Raw genomic sequence first — 15,204 nt, 5'->3', positions numbered from 1 at the left:
ATACTTTATGGCTGGCCCATCATAAAATATATACGTCTCCTATAGCTATACAGAGATCCTGGTCTCAGTTTTTTGATTCCCAGCCCTCAGTGATTTCCATAAAAAGAGATGTATCCTCTCTCTATATTTGGACATGAGGGAAACATTCACAAGAATGTCTTGAATACTAGCCCCTGGGAGGAGAGGAGGGGGAGCTCCAGAGGAGAGGCGTGGGGTGGTGACTGCAGCCGCACAGTGTCCAGCGGTGGCACTGGGGCACACACCTGAGGGGGTTCCTAGTTCTAGATAATCTGAGTATTGCCCTTCACCTGGTCTTGGGTTTCATTTTCTTGAACGGGACATCAAGTTTTCTTGTGCAGCGAAGGTTTGTCCTGACTGCAGTAAGTGGCTTGTGTGTTAGATTTCATTTAATCTTCAACTCCAACCTTCAGAATCAACCATCATGTCCAGGGTGGCTAGGTTTCGGCGGCAAGTGAGCGAAGACCCTGACATAGATAACCTGTTGTCCACCTTGTCCCCGGAGGAGATGGAACAGCTGCAGAAGGAGCTTGATGCCGGGGACCCAGATGCTGGTTTGTCTGCGGGACTACGCAGGGACCAGACTGAGAGGGCTTCAAGCCAAAGGGAGGCAGAGAGGGAGAGCAAGAGACTGGCGCAGGCACAGGCGGCACCTGAGGTAACTTCTGTGTGACATGTCTGACTGCAGAGTCATTTACTGTAACAGAAAATGCACAAAACTCTTTACAGAGGCTGGAGCTGCTGCACTTACATATGTACCAAGCACATTACATTTCTATATGGTTTCCAGGTTGCTCAGTTGTGACTGAAAAGTGGTGCTTATAGCTGTTCAGTTGCTGCCGGTGACTTATTTCCCCACTGCCTGTGCAATCTCTGTCTGTTGTGTCAGTGACATAGGACCTAGTGACCCTGTTTTATTTTCCAGACTTTCTGACTCTTACTATTCAGAAGATTGGTGAACACTTTGTAAAGCCTGGCCTTGTTCCACAGTCTGCTCCTGGTTGGGGAACATGGCTCCCTGTCCATTCCAAATGAGCTTTCTGTAGCAGTTGTCCCCCACTATGTGTGTGCAGAACATCAAGGTGGATTTAGACGAGCAGATAAACGTTTAGGCGATCACAGAAATGAGCGACTAAACGTCCAAACGTTGTAGCAGACAACTAGCATTCAAACGAAAGGATTATCGTGTAACCTAATTTACATGATTCTGCCTACACAGGGCTGTCTATCGTTAAGACGATAACGCAATTCATTAATGACAAAAGATGGTTGTACTTGTTCGCATCAATGATTTCCCAGACGTTGAACAAGCGTTTTTGATCAGATCGCTCAATTGTTAGAAACATTTACATGGCACAATTCTTGTCCATATTCGATCGCTTGAGTTCAAATCATAACCATTATCTGCTCATCTAAATCCACTTTTACTATCAGGTAGTGCACATAGCAGCTCAAGGGAGTAGGTGTAAGGTTGAATTTACATGTGGCAGATTTGATGCAGAAATTTCTTCAACTGTTCATCTGAATGAGGCTTCCAGAAAGCCATGTGCTTGCTGCCAGAACAACCCCATTCAGATCGATAGAAGTGATTTCCATTTGCAGAGGTTTCTTGCATATACCCTTATGGCCACTTTATCTACTGATGAACTGTCATGCCACTTGGTTTCGCCCTCTCCTCATGCTTGTATAGTTGTACATACACCTCCCTGTTACCGTAGTGCTGTACATAGTGTTCATTGCTGTAGAAATTGCAGTTTCCCAATGCACGGGCAAAATCTGTGCTTCAGCAAGTTCTATTTTTTGCGGTGCAGAGGCACCAACAGAAACACAACGTAAGCCCTGCGTAGTGAATGGGTCCGCATCCGTGATGCGGGGTGCACACGGCCGATGCCCGTGTATTGCGCACCCGCTGTACGCGGGCCGCAATACGGACACGTCCAGGCAACGGCTGTGTGCATGAGCCCTAAGGCTGAGTTTACACATTCAGATTTTTTAAGCACTTTTTAAAGCCAAAGACAGGAAGCGATCATAAATGGAGTCTTCTCCTTTTCATTCCACTCTGCATAAAAAAAACTGAACATGGAAACTCAGCCTAAGGGCTCATTCATACGACCGTGGTTTGGTTCCGCATCCGAGGCGCATTTTTTGCGGCTCAGTTGCGGACCCATTCACTTTAATGGGACCTCAAAAGATGCGGACAGCACTCCGTGTGCTGTCTGCATCCGTTGCTACGCTCCTTGGCCCCGCAGAAATTATAGATCATGTCTACGTTTCGCGGACAAGAATATGCATTTCTATAATGGGCCTTCCGTTCCGCAAATTGCAGAAGGCACACGGGCGGCATCCTTGTTTTGCGGATCCGCAATTTGCGGACCCCAAAACATGGCACATTCATGTGAACAAGCCCTAACGGTTCATGCACACTAATGTGTGGTGACCATGCACGTATTCCAGCCCTCAAACAGCGGCTCTGAAATATACGGGCACTGGATGTGTGCATACCATTTCATGGATGCGAACCCATTCACTTGAATGGGTCCGGAATCCTGAAGATATGGTGCAGAGGCACAGAGTGGAAGGCCACAGAAGCACTATGGAGTGCCTCCGTGGTATTTCGGTCCATGCACTGCAACAAATAGAACATGCTCTTTTTTTTTTTTTGCGGGGCGGACGGATCATGGACCTGTTCAAGTTGAATGGGTGCCCAATGCATGGCACGGACAGCACATGTACTTGGTGTGCATAAGCCCTTAGGCCTCGTTCAAATTTACGTGTCCGTCTGTGAAAAAATTCATCCATGTTTCATCTGTGAAGATGGTGTGAAGAATCCATGTTGGGTCTGAGTCTCCATTTTTTTTGCCCTCCATGTGTTATTTGTATTCTATGGGCACTAATAGGAGCATTTCTAATTAGTGGATGGTGAAAAACGGACGCAACTTGGAAGCCATCTTGAACGGATCCATAGACATAAATTGGCCTGTTTGGTCCACATCACCGACCAAAATAGTGCATGTCTCTGTGATTTTTTTCACTGATCCACAGTTTTCAAAATACTGATGTGTGAACAGACTCAATCAATGAGATCGTGTGCAGTCTGTTTTTAACAAATATTTCCTGCCTACTATTCTCAGCCCTAGAAGGAGACAAATAACACCCAGATCAAATTTTACTTTTGGATGTATTTTTTTTTTTACATGCAACATTATTTATCCATAACTGGTGCTAGATACAAAAAGGAGGAGATTCATATAGCCTTCAGCTATACTTCTAGCATCACTGCTTTTAGCTTGTATATGCTCTGCCATCTGTGAGGCAGGAACAGAAGGGGTTACAAGAAAATGTACCAGGACTCTGATTTAAAGAGGCCCTGTGACCGCTCCTGACATGCCTGTATAATAGCTACTTGCATTCCTCATGTCCATGTAATAACAAATCTGGAACATCTATTCTTATGGCTCTATGTGGTGAAAGGCTCTAAGTTATGCATGAATTGCTAGCAGTCTGCAGTAAGAATACAGAGGGGTGGTAACCAGTTGGGGGCAGCACTGATCGGATAGAGTGAGTCTGTGCAGGTACACACTCCCAACTGGTTCCCACCCCCTCTGTACCCTTACTGCAGACTGCTAGCAATTCATACGTAACTTCTGTAAGAAATAATAAAGGATTGGCACATCATAGAGTCATAAGAATAGAAGCTCCAGGATTGTCATTACATTGGGAATGCATGTGCAGTGGGCAGGTACAGGTGGATAATATTCTGTATTTGTTGTGATGCCAATTTTTTGCGTGCGCAGGGTACTATCCCAGGGCCCTTCCAAGGTGTTATAACACACGTCCCAGATTAGGAATGCCAGAGTGGTGTAGTGGCCTATAATGTCTCTGTAGTTTGGTGGTAGTTGTGTCACGGTGTCTCCTATCTGGGTGCGGCTGGACTCCTGGCTCATGGCTCACTTGCAATAAATTCAAGTGTAGTGATAGGAGTAATAGAGGAACTTTGCAGAATAAATGATGTCCAGACCTTTAGATAAAGTTCAAATGTTGTTTTACTTTGGATAACTTGCATCCAAACAGCATACAGCTTTGGTCTCTTGGTCCCAGCAGGTTTAGGCAATGATTGGCAGGAATGAGTAATTCTGCTTTAAATGTTACTTCTGCTGTGTGGGGGACAGACTAGCTGAGGAGGAATTGGCTTCTCCTAGGCACTGGACTTATCTCACAGATGGATTCTCAGGGGATGCTTTCTTCCTGGAACTCTGGAGTTGGTCTGTAGTTTATGCTTTCTTCATCCAGCAGAGCTTAAGGTGCTCTAGCTGGGATATATATGGACATGTCTCAGCCGAGACTAGGTCTTTGCTGTCTTCCCTATGCAGGGGAACTCCACACCCCCCCCCCTACCCCTAGCAGGGGTTGGGCTACACTACCCCTAACTTCCTTCTCCACCCAAACTGCAGGATGTGGGTCCAGCCCACCACTCCACAGAGGGGCAGCTAAGCTGGAATAATCCATTCCAGCTCAGATACACTAAACTGTAGCTTGTGCCTGCCACTGAGTTGCTGCCACCTGCTGGTAGCCAGGAAAATTACATAAACAATTGCATTTAACATAGATTTATATGCACATTTGTGAAAGACATAATGTCAATTGTATCTAATGCACTGGCGGATCCAGGGGGGGACAACGGGCAATTCCCCCCCCCCCCCCCCGAGCTGGTGGCGCAGCCCTGGTGAAGTTTGGCGGGCGGCGGCATCAGGGCACAAAAAGATGAGCGCTTACATTGTGGAAGCATTCATCTCCATAGTCATCTGTATTGCCGTCCTCAGGACAGCAATACAGATGGCTGTGCTGCAGCGGGGCAGGGGAGGGAGAGGCGTGTCCCTTCCCTGTTCCTCCAATAGGCTGCCGGCACTAGATACCTTTCAGATACCAGTGCAGGCGGCGCAATGACGTCATCACGCCGCCTGAGACGTACTGCACGCGGGACACAGGCAGGAAGAGACCAGCATCGCATCGCTGACATGGAGGGAAGTATAACTATTTTTTTTTATATGTACATTACGTTTACTGGAAAATGATTGGGGGGGGCTCTTGTTACTGGCACATGATGGGGGGGTGCTCTTGTTACTGGCACATGATGGGGTGCTCTTAATACTGGCACATGATTTGGGGGGCTCTTGTTACTGGCACATTATGGGGGGGCTCTTGTTACTGGCATATGATGGGGGTCTCTTATTACTGGCACATGATGGGGGTGCTCTTGTTACTGGCATGATTGGGGGTGCTCTTGTTACTAGCACATGATGGGGGAGGCTCTTGTTACTGGCACATGATGGGGGGCTCTTGTTACTGGCACATGACTGGGGGGGCTCTTGTTACTGGCATATGATGCGGGGGGCTCTTATTACTGGCACATGATGGGGGGCTCTTATTATGGGCACATGATGTGGGGTGCTCTTGTTACTGGCACATGATTGGGGGGTGCTCTTGTTCCTGGTACATGATTGGGGGGTTTTGTTACTGGCATATGATTGGGGGGGCTCTTGTTACTGGCACATGATTGGGGTGGGGCTCTTGTTACTGGTACATGATTAGGGGGCATCTATGGGGCACTTATTACTGGCACATTATTGTGGGCACTTATTACTGGCACATTATTGGGGGCACTTTTTACTTGCATATTATTGGGTGGTACTATGGGGGCACTTCTTACTGGCACATTATTGGTGGGCACTATAGGAGCATCTACTCAGGCCACAAAAAATAGGTATTTTATATGGGGGGCTCTGTACAGTAGCATTTTATACTGGGACACATTATGGGAACGGGGGAGAGGAGTACTATGGGGTCATCTACGGGGGCACTAAGAAGTGGTATTTTATACTTGCAAATTATGGGGGACACTGAGGGCATCTACTGGAAAACTATATATGGGGCATTTTATACTGGTACATTATGGGGGGCACTAGGAGGAAGCACTTTGGGGGCATTTACTGGGGGCACTATATAGGGGTATTTTATGCTGGCACATTATTGGGACATTAGCTTAACTAGGGGCATTACAAGGGGGTATTTTTTGCACTGTCACATTATAAGGATAATTATTTCTACTGGGGGGGCATTATGGTGGGCTTTATTACTCCCCCATGGTATGAGCCCCATAGTAGCAGCACCAGCCTCTCCCTGCTCTGCTATCCCTCTGCCCCTTCTCCAAATCCTTATTATGAAATCTTTCTCATTAGGATAAAACACATCAGCTCCACCGAGCCCCTTAACAGTATTATGTTCAGAGGCCGACCATGGGCCAGAACAGGAAGTTTGTGTGGTTCAGCTTTAGCCAATAGCTGCAGAGCCATAATAGAGAGCAGCATATTATAATAGCATCCTCTACTGAACAGCCCACATGCAGCAAGCGTGTTATAGCTTATGGACTTGAAAGAAATAGTAAGTGGAATTGGATTTCTGCAGTTTTGCCCTAATGCATTCTGAACGGATAAGGATCCGTTCAGAATGCATCAGTTTGCCTCCCTTCCAAAACGCTGCTTAAGACACATTTGTAGACAAATAATTGGACTGTTCCTGTCTTTTATTGAGCTCATTGAGTAAATACTCAGTGAGCTCAATTAAAGACAGGAACAGTCCAATTATTTGTCTACAAATGTGTCTTAAGCAGCGTTTTGGAAGGGAGGCAAACTGATGCATTCTGAGCAGATCCTTATCCATTCAGAATGCATTAGGGCAAAACTGATCTGTTTTTGGACCGCTTGTGAGAGCCCTGAACGGATCTCACAAACAGAAACCAGAATGCCAGTGTCAAAGTAGCCTTAGTAATCAGGCCACTTTTTTTTACTAATCATTGCAGAAATACAGGAAATTCTAAAGGGTTCACTTACTTGTATGTGGACATAGCTCAGATTTGAAAAATAATGGTCCCAGTTAGTGATGAGCGATTTGATTTCCACAGATTGATTTGTCTCATAAACCTGTCCAGACAGCTGAACATACTCCCCCCTGCTGCTCGATTGACATGAGTGGACATCTTGGCGCAACTGTCTAGTCTACGTTTTCGACATCTTTTACTCCAAAAATGCGCCAAAAGTTTGGTACCCAACCACGCCCCTTCCCCATGAGGTATGCCCCTTGATGGGGGCCCTTGTGATAGACAGCATACTTGTGTACTTTTTTTTGCGGTAAGCTGCACCTTTTTTCCACTTAGGTGAAGAAAGTCACGATCTTAGAAAAATAAGATATTGTCTAAAACAACTAGCCTCTTTTAGGTGTTGTCTGATTTAAAAACCTATTTTTAAATGCCATATCAGAGTAGTTAAATGGCCCTTATTATTATCTAGCAAATTGCTACCAGGTGCCCCTACAACTTATATCTCAGGGTATGTTCACATGGCTAAAATCCACAGCAAAAATAATCTGTAGCAGTATCAGTAGCTGATTTTTGGTGGCAGATTTATAATTTGGAGGCTGGTTGAGAAGGGTTTTTACAAGCATTTTAGAAGAGTTCCATCATCACACTTGCTTCAAAGAAGTAACATCACTTCTGAAGTATTTTTCAAATCAGCTACTAATAAAAATGCCATTTTACACTGCACAGGGTGTTTTATTTATTTTTTACAGTGAATTAAATAGGAAACTGTTGATGGAGCTTTGAATGTGGCAGATTTTAGCTGTGTGAAAATACCATGAAACTTCATGATCAGCATATCAGGGAGAAATAACAGCCACGATGCCAGCGTGAACAGAGTCTTAGGTTTTACAGAGTGCATATCTTAAAGAAAACATATTGAAGAATTATTGATATGCCTACATAAAAGGTCTCATAGGATCACTGCCTTCATTTTGAGACCTGCTTTGTATAATGCAATGTAAAAATGAATCAAGCAGGCAAAGGAGGCAATATGGACAATCAAAACACAGTAGTAACACATTAGTAATATTTTTGCCTACATGATAAACACAATTTGTCCAAGTGAGACAACCACTTTAAGGTACATATTCTCTCTTTATGGTTGATAAGAGGGCAGACAGTCTCCTTATGGGCCCTATATTAAACTCTACTGTAATAGCTAAAACTTCTGTAGATCCATGATTTGCCTATACTGTGCATGCCAGTCTTTAGTGCTGCCTTTCATAGGGCACTCTTTTAAACTTGGTTTCTTAGAGTGTAACACTGCATTCTTTCATGTTTTCTTCACTCACATGCACAGCTGGTTTTAAAATTTGCCTGGTTGCCCCTTGGTAAGCCACACACAATATATCTCCTCTTTGTTGACTGTCGTCATATAACAGTTGGTTTTCTAGTTATCAAATGAGCGCTCACAATGTACTTCTCTCTTAAGAGACAATAACTTTTATAACTTTATAATGTGTATTTAGCAACATATTAATGTGATAAAACAATTTATTTTAAACAGAGAAGATGATTACTGGGTCTTAAAGTATAAAAAGTAAAACAATGTATTTGTGATCAAACCTTTTACACATCACTCTACAGTCTTTTCACCCTCAATGAATAATTTACATTTTTTGTTTGTTAGCTTGTTATTTTAGTTACTGATATAAAATAATTATGATTTTAACATAATAGACTCATTATTTATTTTACTTCATGAAGTCTGAATGAGTGCATATTTAAGATAAGGTTGGTCCAGCTGATTAAAATGATAGCTGTCTTGTTAAAATTGGTTGTGGTATCCCCAAGTGGTCCCCAAGAATGGTGTATTATTTATGCAAATTAGCCTTTAGTGCACCAATGCACTGAAGACCTTATTTGCATAATTAATTCAAGTCTTTTTTTTTCCTCTTGGGAATGCTGTACCTAACTTTTACAAGACAGGTATAATTTCGAGCATGATGAACCCTACCAGGCAGTATGGCTGGTTTAGTAGGGTTGATCCTACTGACAGGTGCTCTTTAAATGTGAAACTGTCATGAACAAGAAAAAAACATTAATTGAAGTCAAACAACTTTTTCAGAGTGGAAAATCTTCACAAAAGGTAAAGGAAGAGGCACAAAAAGAAGTCAGTGCAAAGGAGACAAAAGAAAAAACAAAAGACCCTCCACATAAAAAACTGGAAGAAACCAAAGACACCAAAACAAAGGCAACTAGAGAAACAGAGAAACCAAAGGATGAAAGAGTCAGCAAAATGAGAGAGAGGTTCAGGCAAGAGAAAAACAGTAGTGTGGTAGAAAAAGACAAATTAAAAAGAACTTCGTCTAAAAAGCTAGATGAAGAGAAAGATCCAAAACCATTAGAGAAGAATAAAACAGAAAAAGTGCCTACTGAAAACAAAGTAGAGAAGAAGATCGCCGACAATATTCAAAAGAAGGAAGTTGCAGAGGTACAATCTGAGAAAAAACTGGACAAAAAGAAAAATTCTGAAAAGACCCCAGAGAAAAAAGAGAAACCAGTGAGTATCCAAGCCAATAAAAACAACACACAAGAAAAACAAGCAACTGATCAAGAAAATAATTTGAAGAACACAGAGGCACAACGAGCTGAAAATGGATCTAAGAATGGAGCAGAAGAGAATAAAGACGATGACTCATCAAGTATTTTTGATGAACTCCTAGAAAAAGTGAAAAATAATGAAGCTGAGCTAACAGAGCTGAATCTGAACAATTCCGACTGTATTACCATTGAGACACTAATGAGTTTTACAGAGGCTTTAGAGTTCAACACTGTGGTTAAGATCTTTTCTCTGGCAAACACACGAGCTGATGACCATATCGCATTGGCTATTGCTGCCATGTTAAAGTCTAACAAGACCATTACTAGTATCAATCTGGATTCCAACCACATCACAGGAAAGGGCATATTAGCCATATTCAGAGCTCTGCAGCATAATGACACACTTACTGAACTTCGCTTCCATAATCAGCGCCATATTTGTGGTGGGAAAACTGAGATGGAAATAGCAAAGATGTTAAAAGAAAACACTACTCTCTTAAAACTTGGATACCATTTTGAGCTAGCAGGGCCACGCATGACTGTTACTAACTTGCTGAGTCGCAACATGGACAAACAAAGGCAACGGAGAATGGCAGAGCAGAAAGCATTAAAAGAAGCAGAGAGCAAGAAGAACTGTTTAGAAGTTCCCAAAGTAATTCCTCCTCCAGAAGAGTCCACTAAATCATTGAGAAAGCCGACTGCCAACAATCCCCAAAAGAGCACTTCAAAAAAAGGAGGAGCACCTGTTCCTCCCCCACCACCTCCACCAATGGCTCCTCTGGCACCACCACTTATTAATGAGAACATTAGAAACTCTCTGTCCCCTGCTTCTCAGAGAAGAATTGTAGAAAAGACTGGGCCTGCAGAGAAGAACTCAAGGGATAAACTTCTTGAATCAATTAGGTCTAGTAATGTCAAACAGCTTAAAAAGGTATGTTTCAAGACATAGAGCTGTGCATTGAAAATATGTTATATTCTTGTCAATCTTTCTTTGAAATCATTGGACTAACTCAGGGATGCCCAACCTGTGACCCTCCAGCTTTTGCAAAATTACAACTCCCAACATGCCCTGATAGCTGTAGGCTGTCCAGACACGATGGGAGTTCTATTATTGCAACAACTGGATGCCAGCAGGATGGGCATGCCTGGACTAATTGAAAGACAGTATAGTGTCCAGGTAGGTGACAGGTCAATTACCATATGGTGATTATACGTCACCATACTGCATTGTTATTGTGCTTTATAAGCAAAGCTTCTAGAGGGACAATGGGGGAAATTTATTGTGGCCATTGTGCTACAGAGCTGGCATCTCCAGAACTGGCCACCCAAAGTGAAGAAGAGTGCACTGTGAAAGCGCAGCCAAACTCACTGCTATGGGATTCCAAAAATAGCCGAGTTGGCTTTTTAGCTGACTGTGTTATTTAGGGTAGTCCCGTAGCAATGAATGGAGAGCGCATGCACAGTGCATTCTCCATTACTTCCCGGGTCCCGCAGAGGTGGGACCTGAAACTATCTGACATTGATGGCATATCCTAGCAATATGCCACCAATGTGTGAGACAGACCAATCCCTTTAAGTTTCCATTCAACTATGAAGTAGTACAGAGCTTTAACCCCTTAAGTACTGGGCCAATTTTATGGTTTTGCATTTTTTTCCTCCCCATGTTCCAGTAGCCATACCTTTTTTTAATTTTCCTTTCATATAGCAATATGAGGGGTTATTGTTTGCAGGAAAAGTTGCATTTTTTAAGGGCACCGTTTAATTTACCATGTCTGCTAGTAGAAAACTGGGAATTTTTTTCTTGTGGGGTTAAATTGAAAAAAAAATATGCTAAAAATGACATGACATTCTTATTCTGCAGCTGTGGAGATACCTGATATGTTTTTTTTTAATTAATATATTATTATATTTTTATATGTAAAATAGGGAAAAAGGGTGATTCAAACTTTCAGTATTTTAATTTTTTTTTACTTTTTATTTAATAACTATTAGCCCCCTAATCCCAGGGCTAGAATCTGGGATCTTTTGATCCCTTGTCTTATTTACGCGTGCTGGCCATGCCCCACCGTGGGCCAGCCACATGCGGATCGTGACCCCATTCACTTGAATGGGATCCGCGATCCATCCATTCCGCAAAGAAATAGGACAAGTTCTATCTTTTTGTGGACCGGAACCCCATGAAAGCACTCCGTAGTGCTTCTGTTCCGTAGTTCTGTTCCGTTCCGCACTGTATCTCCAGATTTGCGGACCCATTCAAGTGAATGGGTCTGCATCCGTGATGGGGAGTGTATTGCGGACCCACCGTATGCGGGCCGCAATATGGCCACAGGGGACACACGGCTGTGTGCAAGAGGCCTTATAGAGATCTATTAGGGTGAATAGGATTTTCACATGCTCCCTGCTGCACGCAGCAGGCTGCTATGGTAACCGATTGGAGCCCTGGAGCTGCATCCCTCATCTGTCTTGCTTCACATATGCCACAATCAGCGTTGATCGCAGCACCTGAGAGGTTAAATGATGGGGTTCATATGGAGCGGGCTCACTGCAGCAGCCCACTTCATACATTACTTTAGCCAACATGATGTATGGGTAGGTCACGGTGGTTGAAAGGGTTATTATGATTATGTGCACACAATTTATCAAGGGGATTTTATCATGCCCTCCACTCCAGTATTCTGAAAAAAAAATTGGGCTTATTTTATTTGTGACTTTTTTGCACTAGTTACTCCAGTTTTGAAACGTGGGTGAGAAAGTAGGTGTGGTTAGCTATGTTAAAGTGGCAAACTCACTCCAGTGCTTGTGGGGTAAAAAAAGGAGTAAGGAGTATGCCAGCATAGACTCAAACTGTCTCAAATATTACCCTCATGATAAATTCCCCTATTATTTATTTTGTACATACTAGAATCTAATTAACTAAACCAATTAAAAACACAATTCATTCCCTTTAGCTGTCCTACTGATCATCGGAAACTGAGTTTGTTCAAACAGAAAAAGGACAGTACTGTTCTGAGTAACTCCGAGCAGGCAGTGTGCAGAGAGAGACATTAACCCTTCATGTTATCAGTCTAATGACTCCTCTGTGTCTAATTAATTACCTAACTCCTCAGATGCTGTAGTCAATGCTGACCGTGGTACGAGAAATAGAAAGTTAAACTGTATCCATAATGACCTGTACTATAAGGGTTGGTTGACAATTGACTGATTAGTTGCAGATTTGATGTCACAGATTTTCGTGTGGCAAAATTGCAGCATTGTACGTACCAGCAAAGTGAATGAGTTTATCAATTCTCAGTCTCATGTCACAGAAAAAATCTGCAGCAGAAACTGGCCTGTGGTGCAGACGTTAAATCTGCAACATTAAATTTTATACTGCGGATTCATGGCGGATTTCACCCTTTCCAATGCAAAGAATTAAACAGTGTATACTCTTTGCTTTTCTGCAATAAAATCTGCAGCGTGTGAAGGCACTCTTTGGTTGTGTTTTTTTCCTGCTCCAGATTAGAAGCAGAAATGCTGCAGATTTTCTACCACAGAAAATCTGCAGCTAATCAGTCACTTGTGAACTCATCCGAAGGCCACCTGCACGAGTGTGAATGAAAACACATAAGATCCGCATAAATTTCTGTGCGGATTTCTGTGTGTTTCTACAGCATATCCACACCCTATTATTGAAAAGGGTGAAATCTATTTGATACACTGGCGATTTTGTAAGTTTTTCCACCTAGAAAGTAATTTTTACCGTGGGTACACTTCAACTGTGAGAGACAGAATCTAAAAAAAAATCCAGTAAATCACATTGTATGATTTTTAAATAATTTGTTTGCATTTTATTTGCTACAATAGAAGAACATAACTTAATAATTGGTACAGAAACCTTTGTTTGCAATTACAAAGGTCAGACGTTTCCTGTAGTTCTTGACCAACTTTGCACACACTGCAGCAAGGATTTTGGACCTTTCCTCCATATACATCTTCTCCAGATCTTTCAGGTTTCGGTGCTGTTGTTGGGCTACATTGAGTTTCAGCTCCCTCCAAAGATTTTCGATTGGGTTCAGGTCTGGAGACTGGCTAGGCCACTCCAGGACCTTGAAATGCTTCTTACGGAGCCACTCCTTAGTTGCCCTGGCTGTGTGTTTCGGGTCATTGTCATGCTGGAAGACCCAACCACGACCCATCTTCAATGCTCTCACTGAGTGAAGGAAGTTGTTGGCCAAAATCTTGCGATACATGGCCCCATCCATCCTCATTTTAATACGGTGCAGTCGTACTGTCCCCTTTGCAGAAAAGCACCCCCAAAGTATGATGTTTTCACCCCCATGTTTCACGGTTGGGATGGTGTTCTTGGGGTTGTACTCATCCTTCTTCTTCATCCAAACACAGCGAGTGGAGTTGATACCAAAAAGCTCTATTTTGGTCTTATCTGACCACATGACCTTCTCCCATGTCTCTTCTGGATCACCCAGATGGTCATTGGGGAACTTCAAACGGGCCTGGGCATGTGCTGGCGTGAGCAGGGGGACCTTGCGTGCCCTGCAGGATTTTAATCCATGACGGCATAGTGTGTTACTAAAGGTAATCTTTGAGACTGTGGTCCCAGCTCTCTTTAGTTCATTGACCAGGTTCTCCCTTGTAGTTTTGGATTGATTCCTGACCTTTCTCAGACTCATCCTTACCCCCCAAGGCGAGATCTTGCATGGAGCCTCAGACCAAGGAAGATTGACAGTCATCTTGTGTTTCTTCCATTTTCTAATAATTGCACCAACAGTTGTTGCCTTCTCACCATGCTGCTTGCCTATTGTCCTGTAGCCCATCCCAGCCTTGTGCAGGTCTACAATTTTGTCCATGGTGTCCTTAGACAGCTCTTTCGTCTTGATCATGGCGGAGAATTTGGAGTGTGATTAATTGAGTGTGTGGACTAGTGTTTTTTATACCAGTAACAAGTTCAAACAGGTACTATTAATACAGGTAATGAGTGCAGAGTAGAAGGGCTTCTTAAAAAAAATATAACAGAGACAGAATTCTTGCTGGTTGGTAGGTGATCAAATACTTATTTCATGCAATAAAATGCAAATGAATTATTTAAAAATCATACAATGTAATTTTCTGGATTTTTTTTTTAGATTCTGTCTCACATAGTTGAAGTGTATCTACAATAAAAATTACAGACCTCTCCATTCTTTGTAGGTGGAAAAATTAGCAAAATTGCCAGTGTATCAAATACTTATTTTCCCCTGTAATTGACATGCTTTTTCATTTGAAATCTGTGCGGCAGGTCAATTTCCAAACGGAAATCTGCAAAGGGTACATCACATACACTTTGCTAGTACTGTACTACACTGTGGTTTTTCCGCACAGGAATCAAATGCAGAAAAACCATATGTATTCTGCAACGTGTGTAGGTGGCCTAATAGATACAAACTAATAAAACAACCAGCTACTTAATACACTGCCCGTCCCAAAAATATTTTGTTGGACCGCCTTTAGCTTTGATTATGGCACGCATTCGCTGTGGGATTGTTTCGAGAAGCTTCTGCAATGTCACAAGATTTATTTCCATCCAGTGTTGCATTCATTTTTCAACAAGATCTTGCATTGATGATGGTAGAGTCTGGCTGCTGCGAAAAGCCTTCTCCAGCACATCCCAAAGATTCTCAATGGGGTTAAGGTGTGGATACTGTGGTGGCCAATCCATGTGTGAAAATGATGTCTCATGCTCCCTGAACCACTCT

General features: G+C 42.9%; 1 protein-coding gene across 1 annotated transcript in view; it reads left to right on the top strand.

Annotated features, from left to right (window-relative positions):
* The first annotated feature begins 217 nt into the window (after nt 1-217).
* LMOD1 (leiomodin 1) overlaps nt 218-15,204 on the top strand; it is a 37,734-nt gene continuing 22,747 nt past the window's right edge. The window contains exons 1-2 of the mRNA XM_044287344.1: nt 218-676; nt 9,000-10,406. Coding sequence (XP_044143279.1) covers nt 443-676; nt 9,000-10,406 — 1,641 coding nt within the window. The 5' untranslated portion in view covers nt 218-442. The remainder of the gene's footprint in view (nt 677-8,999; nt 10,407-15,204) is intronic.

The sequence above is a fragment of the Bufo gargarizans genome, chromosome 3, assembly GCF_014858855.1.
Source record: "Bufo gargarizans isolate SCDJY-AF-19 chromosome 3, ASM1485885v1, whole genome shotgun sequence".
Taxonomy (NCBI): domain Eukaryota; kingdom Metazoa; phylum Chordata; class Amphibia; order Anura; family Bufonidae; genus Bufo; species Bufo gargarizans.
The sequence above is the reverse complement of the archived record's forward strand: the minus strand, read 5'-3'. Positions and strand labels throughout refer to the sequence as shown.